The sequence below is a fragment of the Pantherophis guttatus genome, chromosome 8 (genome assembly GCF_059756535.1).
Source record: "Pantherophis guttatus breed Tessera chromosome 8, ASM5975653v1, whole genome shotgun sequence".
Lineage (NCBI taxonomy): Eukaryota > Metazoa > Chordata > Lepidosauria > Squamata > Colubridae > Pantherophis > Pantherophis guttatus.
Genome location: NC_142070.1, coordinates 70,933,244 through 70,958,513, shown reverse-complemented (window position 1 = coordinate 70,958,513; position 25,270 = coordinate 70,933,244). Strand labels below are relative to the sequence as shown.

Here is a 25,270-nt window from a genome sequence, read left to right as displayed (position 1 = left end):
GGCGGCGGGCAGTTCGGAGAACCGGTAGCAAAAATCCCTGCCCCCGCCCCCCATGCCCAGCTGAGCCGCGCGATCATCAGAGCCTTTTTTTTCTTTAAAATGGCTCTGAGGAACCAAGCTCTGACGATCCTAGCTGAGTTGCCTGCTAATCAGGCAACTCAGCTTGGATCGCCAGAGCCATGTAAAAGAAAAAAACTTTTTTCCTTTTAAATGGCTCTGACGATCTGCTAATTGCTAGCAAAAATCCCTCCCCCTCCTCCCCCTCAGCTTGCTTACCTTAGCTGCTGGTCGCAACACCTTACTGTAATCCCTGCAATCCATTGCATCAGCAAGCAACTGAATCTCCCTGCCTGCAATCAAGCAGGCAGGGAGTTTTGGACTTCAACTCCCAGAATTCCTCAGCCAGCAAAGCAAAGCTGGCTGAGGAATTCTGGGAGTTGAAGTCTACAAGTCTTAAAGTTGCCAAGGTTAGAGACCCCTATTCTATTGGGTAAGTTTTTTTCCCCTTTGGGAGCTTTAAAAAAAAATAGTCAATTGGGTTTTTTTTAGTTGTTCTTTTTTAGACCTAGCCATTTAAAGTTTAGGAAGTTTTAAATTTAGCTTTCATATAAAAATAAAAATAAAATAAAATAAAATAATATTTGTGCAGCTTTCTGAGATTTAGTGTGTTTCTGTAGTGTTTCACTCTAACTACACAAACACACAAAATCTCACAAAGCTGTATGTGGAATTTTGTGTGTGTAAAGTGTGAAAGTTGGGTTTTGGGGCTTTTTGTGGCTGTGTGAGGTTCCTGCTTGTTGCAGGGGCCATTTTGGGTCTAGCACAGCTGCTTTTATATTGTGGGTGAGCCAGTTGTGTTGTGTTTTGTAGGTTAAAAAAGGGCAAAGAAGTGACATTGACTTGGCCACGCCCACCTGATCAACAAGCTACGCCCTCCCAGTCACCTTACCACCAAGCCCCGCCCACTAATTAAGCCACACCCACAGAACCGGTAGCAAAAATTTTTAGATTTCACCCCTGGTAGGTACACAGGATAGAATAAGAAGTACAGTGCCCAATATGAAATCAACTAGATTAGTTGCACTGTCCAAGGAATAGTAGACCAGAACTCCTCATTTTCAAGGTATCTTTCAGGATATCCAACAGTAACACCTAGATTGGAAGTCTCAAGAGAGTATCAGGACTGTAGATTAGACCATGGCAATGGAAGATGGCAATGGAAAAAATCTCTTCCAACTGTTGCTTCATGTGTCCATAAACTCCATCAAGCTTGACAAAGGAAAAATTACCTGATTTCCAGGGGTGGGCTTCAAAAATTTTAGCAAGGGGTTCTCTGCCCGGTTGCTGGGTGGGCACCACCATGATGGGAGGGACCTAGTCGGCCTCCTGCACCACGGCACGGTGTGTGTGTGTCTTTTTGCCCTCCCCAGGCTCCGGAGGCTTTCCTCGAGCCTCCGGGAGAGCGAAAACAGCCTCCCCAGGATCCGTTTCCAGCCTTCCCGAACTTCCAATAGGCCCTTTTTTCATCCTCTCCAAGCCTCCACGTGCACCCTGCACTTACCTGAATCCAAAAAGGGGCCTCATGGGGACTCCTGGGAGGGGCGGGGCGGGGCGGGTGGGGCCAGCCAGGAGTGGGATTTGGGGGTTCTCCGAACTGCACAGAATCTTAGCTAGAGGTTCTTCCGAACCCCTGCGAATCGCCAGCAGCCCAGCCCTGCTTATTTTCCCAAAAACACATCAGTAATAACATAATAAATCTTTAATTAAATTACTCATACTAATGTATGTTTTGATTTGTGTCAATATGTGTATGTTAATTAATTCTTGACAATTATAGTTAGAAGCCATATTTTTTCCGCAGACTTCTGTATCTCTAAACTAGTTCTCCATTTCACATATAATGCTGCTTTGACAGCAGCCCTTATCACTCAACTTCTACTCGTTATCTGACACATAGCCTAATTCCCAGGCACTTTAAGAAGCTTTTAATAACTTTATTCTTGATGTGGTCCTCACTTGTTACTTCAACACCATTTCTTGATGACTTTAAAATCATGCTTCTGATATTTCACAGGAACATGTGGTGTGGAGTCTCCTTGATTTTAAAACATTGCGTTTTTATTATTTTATATTTCATTACTGAAATAAAAGAGTAATCCTTTGATTAATTCTGAGCATGTACAGACATGTTACATGCTGGTAGTTATTAAGATGGTGGTTAAGCATAATTCTTTGGAGGATGGTCAATATATCGTTTAAGAAAAATCTGATTTTTTAAAATCAGTTTAGCAGTTGTCCTTACGATTTTTCATATGCTACCTATCAATCTTTCCCAGTATAATATGCTCCATATGTATGATAAATATGATTATAATTCCTAGAATTCTAGCCTCCTTTGACGGTTGTTAGGAATTTTGGAAGTTGGCCCCAAAACATCTGTAGAACATTGTGCAAAGGAAACTTCCTACTGTCAATGCTGATCATAGTTCTGCTTCATTGCTTGATCTCCATTTGAAATGCTTCTAATCTAATTTTGTAAATGATAAAACAGGGGTGTCAAAATCCAGGCCTGCGCACCGGATGCAGCCCGCGGGGCTACCCTAGAAACAGTGAAGGGTCGGCCCGCGGTGCCTCTGCCAGCAAAAATGGAGCTCAGGTGGGCCACATGTGCCCCCCACCGAACTCTGTTTTTGCTGGCAGACGGCTGCAGGAGGATCCCCCAACCTTACCCGGAGCCACCACACGTGCCCCGAAACAACTGACGTCGAGCTAACCACGTCCCTCTGGCCACACATCCAGCCCCCCAGAGATCAAACCCAACCCTGATGCTGCCCTCAATGAAATCGAGTTTGACCAATTTATTTTTATTTTATATCAAATTTATATACCGTCCTTCTCCCTGAGGACTCAGGGCGGTGTACAGCCAAATAAAAACATAGACTACAAACATTAAAATACTATTAAAAAGATATATATAAATTTGGCCCCGTAATTAAAAAACAATGACAAACCAATTAAAAACATTTAAAAAATATGTTAAGCCAGCCCGGCTTGCTGAAAAAAGAAAGTTTTAAGGGCACGGCAGAAGGCACCGAGGTCTTGGATTCTCCTTATCTCTGGGGGCAGTTGGTTCCAGAGGGTAGGTGCCCCCACAGAGAAGGCCCTCCCCCTGGGGGTCACCAGCCTACATTGTTTGGCTGATGGCACCCCGAGGAGGCCCTCTCTGTGGGAGCGCACAGGTCAATGGGAGGCCGTCGGTAGCAGCAGGCGGTCTCGAAGATATCTAGGACCTATGCCATGGAGCGCTTTAAAGGTTATTAAAGGTTATTAAAAACAATAATAAATGTAAGTCTTAATACATGGAAGACTTAGTAAAATCCTTGTTCATTTGTGCTGAAAAGCATAAACGCAAAATATCAAAGTTATGAGATGGAAGAATGGGTGTAAGTTGTCTGTGATATACTTTCTCTAACATTCGATTCTATCCGTCATTGTTAACTATTCTCATTCTGAATATTGTAGCCAATTAGCAGGTAACCAATAATATCAAAACAGGCATAAAGTATTTATCAACTAGGTTTTTTTTAAAAGTTATAAAATACCTCAACTTTTGCACAAGAGATTTAGAAGAAATTGCCTCTCAATTCTATGTGGGCTTGTATTTATTTATTTTTTACTCTGAATTCTTTTGCTTGGCAGGCTAAGAAATCCTGTGATTAGCACTAATGTAAGAATGTGAACCCTCTGAAGATTAGCTATTAATGGTGCAATAATTCCATCCAACTATAAAACAGCTAATTCAGATAGGATATAATTCACTTAAACCGAAGGCAACGATTGGTTTCAATGGCCTTTTTCAAAATGCCACGTTATTCTTTCTGCCTTTAAATTAAACGGGGATTAGAAACATCTGTGCCAAAATCGTAACCCATAACCCCTAATAAGATTAGTCAATAAACTTGCTTTATTCAGGGTAGTACAGTACTACAAATAGGGTTTTTTTCTATACAAACATATTATATATATTCCAGGGATGGGTTCTACTTACCTTTACTACCGGTTCGCACTGTGCCCGCTCGCTTGTGTTTTAATTATATCCGCGCATGCGCAGAACACTTATGATGGCATCCAGGTCAGTGGGCGGAGCCTCCTGCTGGTTTTACTACCAGTTCTTGCGAACTGGTCTGAACCGGGGGCAACGCACCACTGATATAAATCGAACCAATAAATAAATATACTCCTTGCAGCTATTTTTTTCTGATAATCTTCTGGTATAAACAGTCTTAGCTGTGACTTTCCTCCCAGAGGTTGTAAAACCTAACACTTACTCCACTGCCATAATCTTTAATTGCTAAATAGTTTTGCTTCGCAAATACCTGTTGACACCATCACTGATGCACTGAGGAAGAGCAAGGCTACATCCAAACAGCATAATGTGTTGATAACAGCCGAGGCGGTTGAGATAACCAAAGAACTTGAGAAATTTTTCCATTTCAATGCTTCTCACAATGGAAAGAACTGATCTTAGAGTGGTCTGGTTATATGGCAGCATTTCACATTGGCTGTAGTTGATGTTTATGCACAAACCTGCAAAATAAGGACATATTTGTGATAGATTCTAAGAGCAAGGGTCTACTAAAAGCGAAAAGTCACTAGCTAGTTCAAAATACATGAAACAGCCATCTTAACTACGATACTATTCTTTCCCCCCCAGAAAGGGGAATACTCCCCTTTCCCCTTGTACTGGGAAATCTAATTCAAATCTCAACAAAAAAAACAATAATTTCTTGTACAGGTCTATCAATTTCCACTCAGAAAATAAAGCTCTGTTAAATTTAATTGTCCCAAGTAAGCTATAAAAGATTGTGATTTTAGTTTAACTAGAAACATTTGTAAGGTGACCAACTTTTTTACAATGAGAAGGAGGACACAAATAAATTGAAGAAAAAAAATATCGTAAATAAAAGAAACATTTTATTCATTGCAACAATGAATCTAATGCGTGCGTGTGTTCCGTGTTGTGTTTCGGTAAGAAGTAAACAAAGCCACTTGCGCGCGGCGCACTCTCTCAAAACAATTCTCCTGTGCGGAGCGCATGCGTCTCATAATCGCGTCTCGCCGCATTGTACCGAGCCTTAACGACTCGTCATGTCAAATACAAATACGTCACATCCCCCGCAACAGATCGGATCAGCATTGATCGAATATGGAGATTTACAGATTAGTCTTCAAATATCAAAAAGGAGGACATGGAGGAGGACACTTTTCGAGAGAGGACAGAACTTACAAAAGAAGCACTGTCCTCCCTAAAGGAGGATGATTGGTCCCCTTAACATTTGATACTTGCAAGAGTTCTTTTTATACCTTATTTAGAGTGAGGTGTTTTAAAGAAACTACTAATGTTTATATCTATTCCTCTTCCTCATATCTCTCCATTTATTCACAAGTTTTCTGCTTTATGAGTGTTTTGCATTAACAAATGGATAACATTTATTTCAACCATGTTGTCTACTGAGGTATTTAGATGCCTAAGTTAATATTTTATGTGTAACATGCTTCAGAATTTCAATTCAGAGACTGCACCTTGTTCTATAAACCTTCCTTCACTCATTGCTTAATAATATATTTCTAGTAAATTTACTCAGAATCCTTCATCCAGAAAGCGTTTGCATTATGGAACTTGAGAGTCTAAATTCGGGAGATTTTTTCTTGTACAGCTTTTGGAAAACTGTAAACCCATCTTGTGGACCCAGGACATATACAGACAGCTACTAGATGAGGGGACAAAATCAAATTTGGAAATGACACCAAGCTGGGGGGAATAGGCAACACTTTAAAAGATAGGCTCAAGTTCCAGAAGGATGTTGACAGATTTGAATACTAGGTCCTTGTCCAACAAAATGCAATTCTATGGTGAGAAAATAAGGAAAAACCAAGTGCCAAGAAATATAACATAAACTGTTTCAACTTCTTCCCTCAACACGACGCATTGCACACCAAAACAATGCATAGGGAATTGCACACCAAAACAACTAGACACAAGGACAGTTTTCTCCGCATTCTGTCACTCTGCTAAACAACTAATTCCCACAACACTGTTAAACTACCTAGTAAGGCTGTATTACTATTATCCTTCTCATCTTTTCTGTTACCTATTCATTATCTTCTTATGACTATAACTTTGTTGCTTGTATCTTACGATTTATATTGTTTTAGTTAGTATCTTAGTATGATTTATGTTGATCATGCTTATTTAGTACCGTGTTTCCCCGAAAATAAGACTCTGTCTTATATTTTTTTTGAACCCTGAAATAAGCACTTGCCCTTATTGCCATGCGCTCAAAAGCCCGATTGGGCTTATTATCAGGGGATGTCTTATTTTGGGGGAAACAGGGTATCCTATGACTATCACTGAATGTTATATCTTATGATGAATGTATTTTATAATTATAATCATGATTTATCACTTGTTGCTTGTATGTACACTGAGAGCTTATGCACTGGAGGCAAATTCCTTGTCTGTCCAATCACACATGGCCAATAAAGAATTCAATTCTATTCTATTCTATTCTATTCTATTCTATTCTATTCTATTCTATTCTATTCTATTCTATTCTATTCTATTCTGTTGTTCTGTTCTGTTGATACTCTACTCTACTCTACTCTACATAGGAGGTAATACCTGGTTCAACAGCAGTAACTGTGAGTGGGATCTAGTTGTCCTAGTAGACAATCACTAAGTATGCGCTAGCAGTGTGCTGCAGCTGTCAAAAAGGCCAACACAGTCCTACGATGCAATAACAGAAGGGATTGTATAACAATTACGTGAAATGTTAGTATCGTTTTATATAGTACTATACACACTTGGAATACTGTGTCGAGTTTGATCCATGATATAAAAAAGATGCCGAGACTCTAAAAAGAATGCAGAGGAGAGCAACTAAGGAAATTAGGCAACTGGAGGTTAAAGCATATGATAAACAGTTGCGGAAACTGAGTATGTCTAGTCTAACAAAGAGAAGGACCAGGGGTGACATGATAGTAATCTTCCAATATTTGAGGGGTTTCCACAAAGAAGACAGGGACAACCTATTCTTCAAAGCATTTGAAGGCAGGACAAGTTCTGATGGATGGAAAAGAGAGATCCAACCTAAAATTAAGGAGAAATTTCCTGTCAGTGAGAACAATTAATCAGTGGAGCAGCTTGCCTCTAGAAGCTGTAGATGCTTCATCACTGGAGGTTTTTAAGAATGGACAGGACAGCCACTTGTCTGCAACAACAGATACCTTACAGATCAGGGGTGGGTTCTAAATTTTTTTACTACCGGTTCTGTGGGTGTGGCTTATTTTGTGGGTGTGGTTTGATGGTCATGTGACAATTCTTTAGGATTTAGCAGAGGTACTGGTCTACCAGGCTTTTAACTGCTTGCAGAGCTGTACCGGTCTACCCATTTGTTCTTGGATTGTTCTGGTCTACCCATTTGTTTTTGGAGGCACCGGTCTACCCCAGTGGTGGGTTTCAAATTTTTTTACTACCAGTTCTGTGGGTATGGCTTGGTGGGAGTGGCATGGCTAGGTGGGCATGGCAGGGGAAGGATATTGTAAAATCACCATTCCCTCCCCAATCCAGGGGAAGGTTACTGCAAAATCCCCATTTCCTCCCAATCAGCTGGGACTTGGGAAGGAGAGAATAGATGGGGGCGGGGCAAGTCAGAATTTTTACTACCGGTTCTCTGAACTACTCAAAATTTCCGCTACCGGTTCTCCCGAACTGGCCAGAACCTGCTGAAACCCACCTCTGCACCTGTTGTAGAAATATAATGAATGATGGGGTCATATTCAATGTATGCTATCACATCTGTTTATGAATTGTTTTAATGTGATAATGTTACTTAAGGAATATATTTTGCAGTGTACTTTATATTTTGATTGCCCAGAATATAATTTCAGACCTGGAGATTGTAATTATCAAGTGAGAATTTTAGTTTTATCTTTTTCCTGTCAGTAAACTACTTAGGCAAATGTGTCTCTTCATATTTGAATCACTGCAGTGAATACATTGCCACCAGATGTCTGTCTCGTTGGAAGAAAGAAAAATTTAAAAAACAAAATACATGGGTATAATACTTTTCGTCCACGAAAAATAAAGTCTGCAGAAGGAAACTGTTTGAGTTCATAACTCAGTTTAATCAAACCAATATCCACTAAAGAAGTTCAAGAGTAAACTTTCTCCTACGACTTCTTTGATCCCAGTTGAAGCAAAAGAAAATAGAAATGTTTTCAATGGAAAAAAAAAATATTGCCATGAGGTCTATTATTTTGTTTAATTTTGTGCCAAAAGAAGATAACTATTCTCAAAGTAGCTATGCCTTTCAACCAAGAACAAAATTAATCATTTACTATAAATGCATTATTTATGGACCATCCTGAATATCTATAGTAGTCTTAGTAGCTACTCCTGCAAAAGCTTTCTCATTTGTAAGCGATTTCTAGTTCTGCAACCTCCCAGTTGCCACAAATAACTTCAATGTGTTCCAAGATTTCTAGCCAAGTGATCAGTAAGTATTTGTTGATCTTAATTTTTGGCATATTACTGAATAAATCAGCGGTCACCAACCGGTGGTCCGTGGAGCACTGGTGGTCCACAAGAAAATTTTGGTGGTCTGCAGAAAAATTATTTGCATTTTTTATATTGCACTAAATCAGGGGTCCTCAAACTACGGCCCCTGGGCCGGATACGTGCAATGAACAGTTGTGTTGCTGCAGAGAGTCTCCCCCTTCAGGGTCTTTTTGTGTGGGTTGGAGGGGGACAGAAATTCTGACTTGGGGTCTGCTTCAGCCTCCTGGTGAGGGGCTTTGGGCGAAGGCTGGAGAGAAGTGCTGCTGGTGGCAAGGAGCCGGAGGGCCTTGTTCCAGTGGGACTGCATCATGGCCTGAAACTGGCTGACCATCTCAGCCCGCTGAGCCTCCAGGCGCCAGTACCTGGCCTTGCACTCCCGCAGGTCTTCCCTCTGCTTGGAAAGCCTATGCTCCTAGTCCTCAGTGAGGTGCTTCTACTGAGCCTCCTTCTTGGTCAGATCCAATTTGAACTGAGCTGCTTTGCCAACTCTTTCTTGTGGCGGCTGCTTAGCTCCAACAACTGCTTCCTGTTGGGGCCCTAAGGAGCCCGGACGGAGAAGCGAAGAGTGGCTGGGAGGGAAGAGTTGAGTATAAACTGGCGAGGTGCCCCTCAATGTGAGTGACATCGAGTTGGCCATGTCCATCCAGTCACATGACCACCTACCTATGCCCACCCAGCCGGTCATTAGGCAGATCATATTAGTGGTCCGTGGGATTTAAAATTTTAAATTTAGTGGTCCCTGAGGTCCGAAAGGTTGGTGACCCCGGAATAAATTATTAAGCAACATAACACATCTTTTGTATGCTTAGAGACTCTGCTAAGCACTATTTCCTTATTCCAGGATTAGAATAGTCAATATAGCTAATTATTATAAGTGCACATTAGCAGGAATAACGACCTTCAGAATTATTAGATTGACTTAAAATGAAGTTTATATGTACTTTTACTTACCCCTGTGGCCATTATCTGCACAATTCAGTGCAAACTCAGTTACAAACTGAGTGTCCCATTGTATTCAGTGAGGTTTACCTCACCTCAAGACTGTGGGTTCTGATAAAGATCTGGTGGGTGATGCAGAATATTCTTAAAAAGAGACTGAAATTTACTCCACAGTTGTTCTTACTGGGTATAACTACGGACTGTACAGTTGCAGAGACTAAATTGATTTTGAACCTGATAACAGCAGCAAGATTGTTGGTAGCACAACACTGGAAGAAGGACTTTTTGCCTACTATTGATGATTGGATATTGAAAGTAACTAACTTAGCTGAAATGGCTAAAATTTCAGCATATCTGAAGGATCACACACAAGAAAGGTATATACAGGACTGGAGAAGATGGATTGATTATATACAAAATAAGTATCAGACCAAAAAATATCAAATAGCTTATGAATGATCTCTTTTATTTGTATAAGCGCTATATAAGTGATATTAGAAGTATTATGTTTAAGAAATAGGATTTTATATATGGGGGGTTAAGAATTTTTTTTTAGGGGGTGTTAGTTTAATGATTGGTTATGCAATTTAGTTTATTGTTAAAGGTCAATAGAAATACCTTGTGTTCTGCTCTGGGAAGTCGGGGAGGGGGAGGGGGGGTTGGGAGGGGGGTTTGTGGGGAAATTGTTTTAAAACTTTTTCAATAAAAAAAAAAAAGACTGTGGGTTCCACCAGCGCTAAAAGGGCCACTGGTGTGCCGACTCCACAAGAATCTATGGTTGCTATTGAAGACTTTTGGGAAGGAGGCCTTCCCAAGGTCCTCGAGGGTGGGGGAAATGAAGGACCAGATGATGAAATGAATGTACAGATGAGGCCCTGGGGATCAGAGGAAGGTTTACCTGTGGAGATAGAACCCAGGTGTGGATGGAATGGACATGAGAGTGAGGAATATGAATTCTGATAAAGCATTTTCACATGAAAGAATTATTTGTCATAATGAGTTTCCAGTCGGATGCAAACTTATTAAATTAATTTTGGGGTGTGTGTGAGGTCATCAAACGGAAAATACGTTTTATGCCATGACCTGCTGAATATGCCAGAAGATGCTGGAGTCATATACTGTGGTAAGTGACAAACTGTGGCACACAAACCACAATAGTTGTTTTTTTTTTTGCGTAACACATTAAGTCCAAAACAAACATACCGCCTTATGCTTTAAATTAGAACCATGCGTGAACTCAATCTACATTTTAAAAATGAAAATAGCGTTAGATAAAATAAAGTCCTTATGGATTGTTTCTGGTCAACCAACCTAATTTCATGGTAAATGCAAATCCATCAACACTAACTAGCCAGCAGAAGACATGATGAAAACTACCGTATTTTTCAGAGTATAAGATGCACCTGAGTATAATACGCACCTTAGTTTTTGGGGAGGCAAATAAGAAAAAAGCTGATTGGTCGGGCCTTCCGGAATACCCCCAATCAGCTGTTCCTAGAGGTGAATTTTAGCAACAGATTCATTGGTTGTGAGCTCTGCACCTTGCTTTTTTTTCTGCCTCTGAAACAGAGCTTCAGAAAAAAAGGCTTTTTTTCTGAAGCTCTGTTTGGAGGCTTTTTTTCTAAAGCTTCTTTCTGAGGCTTCTTTCAGCCTCTGAAATGTTTGCGAGGCTGGGCGGGGCTACATTTTGAGTATAAGACGCACCCAGATTGTCACCCTCTTTATTGGGGGGAAAAGGTGCGTCTTATACTCCGAAAAACATGGTACTTATTTGCACAGCACATGGACAAATTGAACCATTGTTTCAACGGTGAACCTCCTAGGCCAAGCTAACTGCAAAAAGGTTAGAGAATACCTGAAAACTTGGCACTCAGACATATCAGCCATAAACAGGCACACAGAAATAAATGACATCTACATACCATTCAGAAATGACCATCAAAACACCACAACACCTCCCAACCAATAACACTCAGATAAGCGAGATTAACACCAAGCAGTAAATGATACCCCAATTAAGGAAGTACCAACTCAATAAACACCAACTTAATCAAGGAATCACTCCCACCAACACTGACAGGACAAGCCATGTAAACAAGGAGCAAACTTCTTCTAGCGTGGATATTACCTAATAGTTGGATATGAAAAGTGTGCAAGAGAACTTTTCTCTTGAAGAGAGCCCCAAGGACCTCACCGTTCAATCCCTGAGCTATAAATATTCTTCTGGGACTACTATATTTTTTGGAGTATAAGACGCATCTTTTTCCCCACTAAAAGGGGGTGAAAATTTAGGTGCGTTTTATACATCGAATAAAAGTGAGGCCACTCACCCACTGGCCCTTAGCCTTTGGCCTCTGCCTCGCAGCAGTTGCCTCCTTGCAAGCAAACAACAAGAAAAAACAGCTCCTTTCAGCTTCAGCACAGTCTGATCAGCACAAGTTGATTGGATCGGCTTCCCGACTCTCAGCTGATTTGCTCTCAGCTGTTTTGCACAGAGCAACCCCTCCCCACCAAGCAACGCCCACAGAACCAGTAGTAACAAATTTTACATTTCACCACTGCTTGCAACCATAATTAAAGTTGATCCAATTAAAGTTGTAAAGTTGTAAATCGAGGATTATCTGTTCAAGGTTTCTAGTGGGTTAGCAGAGCTCAGTTTTTACATCCTGCCTGCTTTTGATCAGTTATTTGCAACACTATAAATATTTGGTACATCAATTTCCGGGTTCCTTCTTTTTTCTGTGTTGCCTTTCAGGAAGTCTGGATGTCTGTAACTGTTGTTGAACAGTACAAAGAAATGCTATACAAAGAAATCAAAATAACAATTTCTTGAATGGTATTTTCCAAAATAAAGTACTATGTTTTATTCAGTTTTTTATTCTTTTTGACATTTTTCAGAGCAGTTCCCAAAACCCATGAATGAATGTAAACACAAGTATGAAAACATGCCTTAGTCTTAGGCCAAAATGAAGGAAATAGAATGCTAGAATTGCTATTTCAAATTGCTATTTCAAACATACTTATTTATGCTAAAGTTCAGTTTAAAAACAACATAGGTAGCTTGTTTCAATTAGAGTTAGATGCTATGAATAAATGCTAGAGTTAAATGCTATAGGACATTGCATGCCAAAACAACTAGACACAATTTTTTCTCCTCATGCCATCACTCTGTTAAACAACTAATTCCCACAACATTCTCAAACTACTTACTAGGGCTAGATATTACTATTATCTTTCTCATCTTTCCTATTATCTTTTTCCTTATCTTCTTATGACTATAACTTTGCTGCTTGTATCTTACAATTTCTATTGTTTTATTTAGTATCCTAGTATGATTTATGTTGTTTGCGTATTTAGTATCCTATGCATATCACTTGAGTTTGGTTATCTTACGATTTATGACGAAATGTATTTTATGATTATAATAATGATTTATCACTTGTTGTATGTACACTGAGAGCTTATGCACCAGAGACAAATTCCTTATGTGTCCAATCACACTTGGCCAATAAAGAATTCTAATTCTAATTAAGAGTTAAATGAGTGTCAGGTTTCGATGTCATCTCAAATAATATAAATTGCATTTCCAAACAGATAGTCTTTGAAGAAATCTTTCATTTTATTAAGCATGACAACCTGTACCCGATCATGATGTAGCCAACTCTGACTTCCTGACCCCAAACCTTCCCTTTCCGTTCCCCAATTCTCTGCGTCTCGTTGGCCTTCTTCCAAATCACTCTCCCCATATCTACTACTTAAACTCCCAGGAATGTCCCCCCTCCCATCTCATCTCCCAGGGGATATTATCTTCAGGGAAAATAAGTAGATGAGAAGTCAAGCGTCCTCTTGCCAGCTGCCCCCTCTTCTCCTTCTTATGTCAGCACTAGAGTAAATGCAGTTGAAGTGCTGACAATGAGACTAATTATTTTGGAACTCCGGCCAATGAAGCCAGTCCCTTGAATAAACAGACAGCTTTAAGAAGTGAAGCAGCTGCTCTTTTCAAACGCAAGTGGGTTAATGTACTTTAATAAGCTTAGAGGTATTTCCTAAGCGACAGCATACTTCTGCTGTTGATTTTTCCAAAAATAAACAGCTTAAGTCTACTGTTGCCCTGGTTGGGATCCGCAATAGCTCACCTTTGCTTGTATTAACATGTTCCCAATAACCACTAAGGCATCTGGCTGTGAGGGACTCAACATCACTAAGTACCTTTTATCTAATTCAAATGAGGAAAGGGATGCTATGGAAGCCAACTTTGCTAAGTACAGGTATGGTAGTCCTCGACTTACAATCACAATCGAGCCCAGAATTTATGTTGACAAGCGAGAAATTTGTTAATTAAGTGTGTTTTGCCCCATTTTACAACTTTTCTTGCTACGTTTGTTAAGTGAATCACTGCAGTTGTTCAATTAGCAGCACAATTGTTAAGTGAACCTGGCTTCCCCGTTGATTTTTGCTTGCCAGAAGGTCGCAAAAGATAATCACGCGACCCCTGGGACATTGCAACGGTCATAAATACGGACCCGTTTTCAAGTATCCAAATGTAAACCACACGACCACGGGAACGCTGTCACAGTCCTAAGCGTGAAAAATGGTCCTGTCCCTTTTTTCAGTGCTGTTGTTAACTTTGAATGGTCACTAAATGAAATGTTGTAAGTCGAGGATTACCTCTAACACTGTGGTGAAATGTAAAATTTGTTACTACCGGTTCTGTGGGCGTGGTTTGGGGGGGGGGTAATGTGGCTGGGTGGGCATGGCCAACTTTTTTTTTTTACTTTTAAAAGCATTTTTTCTACAACCTCTTCGGCTGAAGAGGTCGTAAAAAAATGCTTTTAAAAGCCTCTGACAATTCCAGCTGAGTTGCACGATCATCAGAGGCTTTTTTTTTTACTTTTAAAAGCATTTTTTCGGCCAGAGGTTGTAGAAAAAATGCTTTTAAAAGTAAAAAAAAAAAGCCTCTGATGATCATGTGGCTCAGCTCGGCATGGCGGGGTGGGGAGGCACAGGGATTTTTGCTACCGGTTCTCCGAACCACCAGCCACCATCGCTACCGGATCGGGCAATCCGGTCTGAACCGGGACCATTTCACCCCTGCTCTAACAGTACCTGCAAGTGTAAGAATGTTTCACACCACTTTCTTGTGCCCTAATTAAGAATCCACATTAATATAAACCTACCTTTTTTAAAACCCACATCTTGCACAGCGGGCAGTATTGTAGGTTTAACAGTAGGGTCAGAAAATATCTTGATCGCGACTTTGATGGATGGGTGAGTGGACCCCAGCTCCTCTTCTACCGCCTCCTCTGCCGTTGACCAGTTTTTATTTATCGAAATCCTTTCATCTGTAATATTAGTTTTCCCTGCTGGAGTTTCAGAGACAACCTGAGAGGTTTCTCTAAATATAGTAATATTGGGGTGCATCTGGTTGACTTGAAAGGACTGGCTTGTTGTCCAAGAGGTGAGCTCTATTTTATTGTCCATTGTTGGAGCCACAACCGAGTCACTCTTATTCATGTTAGGAAAATGGATGTCACTTCCATTTGAATGAAGGGACTTTTTACCCAACACACCTGCATTGAGAAAAAAATAATAAAGCACATTCAGCGTATCTAAAACGTATATTAACTTCCATACACAAACTGTTCTATGAAAAGACAGTTGAAAACTGCAATATTGGGACAATAAGATACATGTTTTATTTTCTTTTGTTTTTAATTTTAGCCATCATGGCAACTGCCAATAATTTCCCATGTATTATTTACTTGCCTAGTCTTCATCTAGCCAGTTGCACCTTTAAAAATGTACTTTATAACACCATAATTTAAGAATACAGTACTCACAACATACTTTACAATCCTTTGTACGATGTATAGTGTGTTCAAAGAATTCCACAAGAATTTAGTAACATGTTATGATTTGTCCCCCATCATCTTTTCTGATCCGTCGGGACCTGAAGACTCGGCTGTTCAAACAAATAGGCTGACTCTGATTCCGGGTTTTATTATTTACTATTAATTAGTTATTTGGTTTAAAATGGGATTTTATTGTACTTGTTTCTTAACTTGTGTTCGCCGCCCTGAGTCCTTCGGGAGAATGGCGGCATATAAATACATGTAATAAATAAATAAATCTTTTCACTTGAAGAAAGAATTTTATGGACATATTGTGTGTATACTTATGCAGCCACATTATTGTAGTTTTTTATTGTTATTTTCCCCTAGACCCATGATGGTGAACCTGTGGCATGCGTGCCGCAGCCATATCTGTGGGCAGGCGAGCATTGCCCTAGGTCAGCTTCAGCATGCATGCGCGCGCCAGCCAACTGATTTTTGGGCCTTCTGGGCCCACCGGAACTTGGGAACCGGGCTGTTTCCGGCCTCCAGAGGGCCTCCGGGGGGGGGAGACCGTTTTCACCCTCCCCAGGTTCCTAGAAAGCCTCTAGAGTCTGGGGAGGGCGAGAAATGGGCCTACCAGGCCCACTGTGCCATCGTGTGCCAAAAGCGGGGGAAAGTGCGGAAGGTCACGCATGCATGTGTATGTGTGGGGCGCATTATGGATGTGGGCACGCGCACACACAACTCCCCCCACTTTTGGCACGCGATGGCGAAAAGATTAGCCATCACTGCCCTAGATTATATCAGTTTGATTTTCTTTTTTAAAAATATAATATTTATTGAGTTTCCAAAAGTTAAAATACACAATACAAAAAAAAAAAAAAGATACAACACACACACAAAAAACAAACAAACAAACAAAAAACTATAAAACACACAAAGACAAACACATCAAAATTACATTACTCATAACAGCTTTTCCTACATCGGTATCTCTTATCCCAGTGATGGCTAACCTTTTTGCCATCGCATGCCAAAAGCATGGGGAGCAGGGGGGGTTGTGCGCATGTGTGCCCACACCCATAATTCAATGCCACCCCGCACCCCCGCACATGTGCATGCGACATCCCGCCGCGCTACCCCCGCTTTTGGCACATGACGGCAAAAAGGTTAATGGTGGGCCCAGTAGGCCCGTTTTTTGGCCTCCCCAGACTCCAGAGGCTTCCTTGGAGCCTGGGGAGGGTGAAAACAGCCTTCCCCAACCCTCCAGAGGCCCTCTGGAGGCCAGAAATGGCCCATTTCCCGACTTCCAGTGGGCCCGGAAGGCCCAAAAATCAGCTGGCCGGTGCGCACATGCACGCTGGAGCTGAGCTAGGGCAATACTCACGTGCCCACAGATATGGCTCCGCGTGCCACCTGTGGCACCCGTGCCATAGGTTCACCATCACGGTCTTATCCTATTTAACCTCTATATACAGATTCTATTTCTAAGTATCTCTATAAAACAACATTCTTATTTAAATTGATTGATTTTCAATTGAATTGTATAGCTTATATGTTATATTAAAGGTGGAAAAAATTCTGAAATGATTTCCCTTGATCTATTTTTTTTTTACATCTCAAAAACCTGAGAATTTAACAGGCATGTATATTTTTATATCTACAATAACAACCATGGTGCATTGGATGATCTGCAAGAAATATCATTTGCCTGCAAGCAAGAACTGGTGGGACCATAAAATAGAGAAAGTAATCGCTGATGAAGAAATTAAAGTGCTCTGGGACTGTAGATTTCAAATAGGCTGGCACCTGCCATGTAACACCCCACACTCAACAACTGTCAATAAGAAAGACACAGAAGTCTGGAGAGTGGACGTGGCAGTTCTTGGAGACAGAAAAATATAAGAGAAGGCAATAATGTACGAAGACTTCCAAATAGAAATAGAAGTATGGCTGTTGTGGCCCATCAGCGGCATGTGCAGCTAGTAGCTGATTCAGACAGCAAGGAGGCTGGTGTCGTGATGTGCCAGCGGCCTGTGCAGCTGGCACTCGAGTCGGACAATGAGGAGGCTGGAGAAGATGTGGTGCCAGAGGTGGGGATTCAGCCAGGGCATTCAGAACCTCCAGAAGCTTCCATGGGTGAAGAAGAAGAAGAGGAGGAGCCTCTTCTCAATGCACGGGTGTGCAGAGCTGCCAAAAGGCAGGAGTGGCACCTCAGGAGGAGGTCTCCTCGAGAGTAAGGCTTGGGGCTAATTGGCCACTCCCCTAGCCTATTTAAGGAAGGACGACGACTGAAGCAATTTGTAGGAAACAACTTTGTTCATATTCCTTCGCGTCTTGATTCCAGAAATGTTTGATTCAGCTCGTTTCTCTCATCAGTTTTTCTGCAAATTGCTTCTGGGCATTCTGCCAACCACAGTAAGATTACAGTTATCTGAAATACTGTGCCTCAGAACTGAGTTATTATTCTTTGGATTCTTGTCGGCTGTTAATGAAGTTAAATTAACAGCCCTTTTTTTAGAAAAGACTGATTTAAACTGTACTTGTGTTCGAACAACTACTAAGAAAGCTCATTAGTAGTCCTTAATTAGTAAACTAAGGTTTGTACGGACTTTGTGTGTGCTGCGTTCTTTGGGGTCCGTAGCTGGGGCAGAACAATGGCAAAAAAATAATCAAATGTACTACCAACAATAATAGGCATATTGGATGCAATTCTAAAAGAACTGGAGCACTATTTAAACACCATAGGCATTGATAAAAATCACTATCAGTCAATTGCAAAAGGCAGCTTTACTTGGAAAAGCTTACATCCTGCAACCTTTAACATCATCGAACAGGTCCATAGGAAGGACTTGATGGGTCGATAAAAATGCCAAATCCAATCTAAATATCTAGCTGAATGTGCAATTAGCCATAATAATAATAATAATCCAATTTTCTGGATTTGTACAAATCTCCTGTCTGTCTTCCACAGGGGTTTCTGCAAGATATGGGTAAAAAATCCAGCCAAGATGACAACTACAATTGTGCAACTAAAGCTCTGCCCATTTTCAATGAACCTGGGGCGTTCGTGAACCTGGAACCTGAGTGGCGCAGCAGACTAATGGTACTGTTAAAGGTAGTATTTAGCTTCCAGCTGCCTGCAATTACTGCGAGTTCAATTCTCACCAGGCTCAAGGTTGACTCAGCCTTCCATCCTTTCTAAGGTAGGTAAAATGAGGACCCGGTTTGTGGGGGCAATAAGCTGACTTTGTATAAAATATACAAAAGTATGAAGGCTATTGCTTAACGCATTGTAAGCCGCCCTGAGTCTCCGGAGAAGGGCGGCATCTAAATAAAAAAAACAAAAAAAAAACAAAAAAACCTTTTATGTGAATTAGTAGGAAGTTTCTTCCGTGACTCTGAACTTCATTACAAGATCCTTTCTTCATGAACGCCTCCAATCTCCTGTCTCATTCACCAAGAAAATATTTTTTAAAAATAGCCATCGGAGAATTGAATGGCCGATGTAAGTAAAATATTATATATACTTCATAACTCTTCAAGAAGTGAAAAAGACGACAAAACAAATTATCTCAGGAAGAACACTCAGTCCAGTTGTGCTACTATCTCCATATTACAAAGAATTTGAGGATCTGGTAGAGTCATTTACAAACTTAATGAATGCAATTGAAAAAGCAAAGGCTTCATCAAGTTGATTTATAAAGATGGAAGTGATCCAATTTTCGGGGTTTATACAACACACTTGGCCAACATTTGCAAAATCTTTCAGACCACAAAGCAGCGATACGAACCACTGTCCCTACTGAATGTAGATTATAATCTTTTTACAACAATATTAGCTGATTAAGAGCTGTGGTGGTGGTTAGAATGAAGTATTGCAGGCTAATTCTGACGACTGCCAGCAGTTCGAGTCTCACCGGCTCAAGGTTGACTCAGCCTTCCATCCTTCTGAGATCGGTAAAACAAGGAACCAGATTGTTGGAGGAATATTCTGACTCTGTAAAGCACTATGAAGTGATATATAAGTCTAAGTGCTATTGCTATTCACCGAAGGAATATATCCCGGATATAATACATATCAATGATAATATGTATCAACCATGCTCTCTTTCTTTTATCACATTTCCTTGCCGTTTTGCTAATTTAAATAATAAATATTATTTATTATATATATTATATAATATATAATATATATTATATTATAAATAATAAACTCCCAGAATACAGCAACCATCATATTTTAAAGTAGCCAAGGTTGAGAGACACTAAGCTAAAGAGTGATTTTACACAAGGTAAATGAATATTTCAACTTCATGTAATTACAGTGGTACTTTGGTACTCAACTGTTTGAAATTCGTCGAACATGGTATTCAATGCATGTTGAGGCAAACATTTTGTCCAGGTACTCATCGTTCGTTTGGTACTCGACGCACAATCTAGAACTTGACGGTGTCCGCTGCCTTGTGACTCACTACGTTATTCATTATGGGAAAAATGTGTTTGGTACTCATCATTTTTGATACTCATTGCGCCTCCCGGAATCAAAGAACAATAAGCACTGAGAGGTACCACTCAATAGTAATTTAAAATTTCCTCCCCCGTTTCTCAAGAACCTGGAGGAGGTTGACTTAATAATGGAAACACAATTTTCAACAACAGCTACCCAGTGGATGAAAAGAAGTGCCTCCAAATAATTTCCTTATTGGCCTTTAAAATATTCCTGGGAGCCTTGGGCATTACTCAGTCTACAGCAAATATACAGAAACAGAATTTGATTTATTTTTGCATTCTTCCCAAGAGCATTGCAACTGGAAGTAAAACAAACTAGAGCTGTTAGCTACAGAGTAATACCTGATTATTTTTTTAATTCTTTCACTGTCCTTATACTGTGGATTTAGGAAAAAAATACTGTATATCACATTTTTCAGATACAGTTGAGTGAATACATCACACTAAGCCACAAATCATAGTTTATAAATGTATATTTAGCCTAGGCTTTCAAAATTTATCCAAAATGTATCATTGAGATATATCAGTTGGGTAGAATTCTCCTCCTCGATGTGCTAGAATTTCAGAAGCTGTTAAAAAGAAACGATTCCAGCAAAGTTTTAATTGACACAGATTGAAATTCAGCGCAATTGCCTCTTAATGCAATTTCTTCAAGACAATGTAGCTCCACAAAGAGTTTGTTTTGCTTGCCTTTCAAGACAGAAATTAGTATCTCAAGGATGGCTTTTTTAACACTGCAGAAAAACAAGTATTTTGTGCGAACAAATTATTGATGAAGTTCAACATCCTTTACTTATAATTGTCTGGTTTGGCTCTGCAACCCAACAAGACAGACACAGACTTCAGAGGATAATTAGAACTGCAGAAAAAACAATGGCTACCAACCTGCCTTCCATGGAGGACCTGTATACTGCACGAGTCAAAAAGAGGGCTGTGAAAATATCTACAGACCCCTCACATCCTGGACATAAACTGTTTCAACTCCTACCCTCAAAATGACGCTGTAGAGTACTGCACACCAGAACAACTAGACACAAGGACAGTTTTTTCCCGAATGCCATCACTCTGCTAAACAACTAATTCCCACAACACTGTCAAACTATTTACTAAGTCTGCACTACTATTAATCTTCTCATCGTTCCCACCACCCATCTCCTCCCACTTATGACTGTATGACTGTAATTTTGTTGCTTGTATCCTTACGATTTATATTGATATTGTTTCCTGATTGTTATTTGTACCCTATGACTACCATTAAGTGTTGTACCTTATGATTCTTGACGAATGTATCTTTTTATGTACACTGAGAGCATATGCACCAAGACAAATTCCTTGTGTGTCCAATCACACTTGGCCAATAAAAAATTCTGTTCTGTTCTGTTCTGTTCTATTCTATATCTTCACTCATCTTTTCCGATACTCACCTACAAATGAAAGGAGAATCACGAACGAAAGTATAAGGGTGCAGACGCAAGGAATTAGTATTAGCAATAAGAGCCGGAAGTATTTTGCGGAGGCCAGTTTCTGAGAACAGTCATCCTCCATTTTATCTTCATCTGTTCCTGGAACCTGAAACACAGAGAGATCGAGACTTATAATTCTATATGTACTCTGTAATAGAAAACTGCCACCGAATCAAAGTATTTTTTTTTCTAGCAGAAATGGCTGAGCTTGTAGGGTGAAAAGCTGGAGCTCTCAAACTCTCTTGGCCAGAAGCCACTGAATACAGGTAGTTCTCGACTTGTAAACAGTTCATTTAATGACCATTCCAAGTTACAACAACACTGAAAAAAGTGACTTATGATCATTTTTCACACTTTACGAACCCCGCGGCATCCCCATGGTCATGTGATCAAAATTCAGATGCTGGGCAACTTTATTTATTATTATTTTATTATTGCGATTTATATGCCGCCATTCTCCCGAGAGACTCAGGGCGGCTTATAAAAACAATATCCAGTACAAATCACAATAAAATTAAAATCAACAACCCAATTAAAACAATTTAAAATTATAACAATGTACACCCATAGCGGATCAGCTATGACAAAAGAGCCATGTCTTCAACTCACGACGGAAGGAAAGGTCGGAGGCTGTCCTGAGCTCAGCGGGCAAATCATTCCAGAGGGTCGGGGCTCCCACAGAGAATGCTTTCCTCCTGAGGGCCATCAGCTGACATTGTTTGGCTGAAGGCACTCTGAGGAGGCCCACTCTGTGAGAGTGCACGGGACGGTGGGAGAGCGGCTGGAGGTGGTCCTGCAAGTACCCCGGGCCCAAGACATGAAGGGCTTTATAGGTAAGCACCAGCACCTTGAAACGAATCCGGAACGCCACCGGCAGCCAGTGCAGGTCGCGCAGGAGAGGTGTTACACGGGAGTATCGAGAGGCCCCTGTAATTACCTGCGCGGCTGCATTCTGGACTAGCTGGAGCCTCCGAATGCATCCCAAGGGCAGCCCCATGTAGAGGGTGTTACAGTAGTCCAACCTAGAGGTAACGAGGGCATGAGTGACTGTGGCGAGGGCATCCCGGTCTAGAAAAGGGCGCAACTGGTGCACAAGATGCACCTGCGCAAAGGCCCCCCTGGTTACGGCCATCAGATGGTCATCCAAGGACAGCTGAGAATCCAGGAGGACGCCCAGATTGCGAACCCTATCGGAGGGAGTAAGAGCCTCCCCCCCAATCATTAAAGTTGGAACCTCCAGATCCGAGATGCCGGCATCCACAGCCACTCAGTCTTGGAAGGGTTGAGTCTGAGTCTGTTTCTCCCCATCCAAACCCGCACCGCTTCCAGGCAATGGGACATCACAGAAAGGGCATCACTAGGGTGGTCAGGGGTGGAGATGTAAAGCTGGGTATCATCAGCATATTGATGATACCTCACCCCAAAACCACGAATGATCTCACCCAGCTGTTTCATATAGATGTTAAAGAGCAGGGGGGAGAGAACCGATCCTTGACTCATATTTATTTATTTTTATTTATTTATTTTATTTATTTATTTTGTCAAGCATATATAAGATTACAGATATAAGTATAAACATGATTATGAATACATTGGGAAAGGAATTATAAATTAACAATGTCCACTGCATATAAGGAAAATTAATATAAAATGTTTTATAGATGGCATATGTCCCCTGAGAAACTGACAAAAATGTTTAAAGATAAATAAGCTAAAAGTTGGAAATGTCACCAGTTACCAAGTTCTTATTATCATATGTGGGGGACATATCCAGAAGCAAAAAATTATTGAAATACGATTAAGATATGGCTGGAAGAAATGATACAACAATGTATTGATTTAAAACCAGAACTGCTCCTATTGGGTATCCTGCCAGAAAAAATTAGCAAAGAAAATATTTATCTGATTATACATGTAATAACGGCGGCAAGGATTGTGTATGCACAACACAGAAAAGCAGAGAAAGTATCTTTGAAAGAAGAAGTAATTAAAAAAAATTTAGATTGTGCAGAAATAAATAGATTGACTTTGATGATTAAAGAAAGAGAGGATTCAGAATATTTTAAGGTATGGAATCAATTCTACTATTGGTTAGAAAAGAGATACAAATAAGTAAATTAATAGTTATGCATAAAAATGCTATAGTCAGAATATTTTGTTAGTGATGAATTGTTGTAATTGATTCGATGAGAACAAAGACAGAAGAAATAACAAAAGATTGGAGATAACACCGAGATGTCACACGGAAGGAATGATTGATGTATTAAATGTTTGTTTGTTTAAAAAAATAAAAAATTAAAAAAAAAAAGATTATGAATACCTGAAATGGATACAAATAAATAGGGACAATAAGACAGGGACGGTAGGCAGGTTGGTGAGCTTATGCATGGCCCTTAAAGACCTCTTAGGAATGGGGTGAGGTCAACAGTAGACAGTCTAAGGTTAAAGTTGTGGGGGTTTGGGGAAGAGACCACAGAGTCAGGTAGTGCATTCCAGGCATTGACCACTCTGTTGCTGAAGTCGTATTTTCTGCAATCGAGTTTGGAGCGGTTTACCTTAAGTTTGTATCTATTGTGTGCTCATGTATTGTTGTGGTTGAAGCTGAAGTAGTCATTGACAGGTAGGATGTTGTAGCAGATAATTTTATGTGCTAGCTTAGGTCAGACCAAAGGCGGCAAAGTTCTAAGTAGTTGTTCTGTCCCCGTCTCACACACGCACCCCCACAGACAGACAACAGTTAAAGAACTCAGCCGACAACAGTTTTATCTGGTATCAGAATTGGCAGCAACCCAGTGTCTGGCTGCCAGGTATTCTTTACTCATGAGGGGGGAGTTTCTCCCTTCGTCCGGGAACAAAGCCAATACACAATAATCAACAAAGTCCAGTAAATACAAAGAAGGTCATCCGATATCTGTTTTTTGCTTGTCACAGAGCTGAACCGGCCACCACACCCTCTTTTATACCCTGTGGGGTGTGGTCCAATGACTCAGCCTAATCCCTGGCACGCCTCTTCTTCTGTTGCGCACACTTATCTCTGCGACACTGCCAAGGATCCAGCCAAGACTCATCTCCCTCATTACTGTCCACCTGTGGCTGCGTGGACGTGATTGGCCCCGGGCCTATCTCTTGACCTTCGGCAGACACCGAAGGTATTGCCAGAGAGGAGGGTCCTGGAGAGGGAGGCCTTGCCAACTCCTCTCCTTCACTCTCGGAGTCCTCTCCTGCCGATAACACAGGCTCAGGTAACGGAGCCACAACAGTAGCCCAAAATTTCAAGGCCTGGTGGCATAAGGTATTCTGTTGTGAGCAAGAGGAGTGGAAGACTCTTCTCGTGAAATAACTCTGGACTCGCTCAATTGTATTAATGTCCGATATGCAGTGTGGGTTCCAGACAGATGAGCTGTATTCGAGAATTGGTCTGGCAAAGGTTTTGTATGCCCTAGCCAGCAGTACAATATTCCCAGAGAAGATATTTATGACGGTTGCAAGGTCATGTGATCCCCTTTTGCAACCTTCATACAAGCAAAGGCAACGGGAAAGCCAGATTCGCTTAACAACCATGTTATTAACTAATTTAAGAACTGCAGGGATTCACTCAACAGCTGTGGCAAGAAAGGTCATAAAACGGGGCAAAACTCGCTTAACCAATGTCTCGCTTAGCCACAGAAATTTTGGGCTCAATTGTAGTCGTAAATCGAGGACTATCTGTACTCTTGATTCTGTCATGGCATAGCAGCTTGGTAGTTCCCACTGCCACTACCAATCTTTCAGGAGGCGCCTCACAACATCCATCTTCTATCTTCAGTTGATGACTTAACCAGGAAATCAAGACCATATCAATCAGGAATACTTGTATTGTAACTGTTATATGAACTAGCCCAGAGGTGAAATGCTCCCAGTTT

General features: G+C 40.8%; 1 protein-coding gene across 2 annotated transcripts in view; it reads right to left on the bottom strand.

The window, feature by feature from the left end:
• Window positions 1-25,270, bottom strand: part of CORIN (corin, serine peptidase) — a 106,066-nt gene that overhangs the window by 60,522 nt on the left and 20,274 nt on the right. For both annotated transcript variants that reach the window (XM_034411355.3, XM_087875299.1), the window contains exons 2-4: window positions 21,330-21,474; window positions 14,737-15,129; window positions 4,377-4,587 (exon numbers count right to left, since the gene is read on the bottom strand). In XM_034411355.3, coding sequence (XP_034267246.2) covers window positions 4,377-4,587; window positions 14,737-15,129; window positions 21,330-21,474 — 749 coding nt within the window. The remainder of the gene's footprint in view (window positions 1-4,376; window positions 4,588-14,736; window positions 15,130-21,329; window positions 21,475-25,270) is intronic.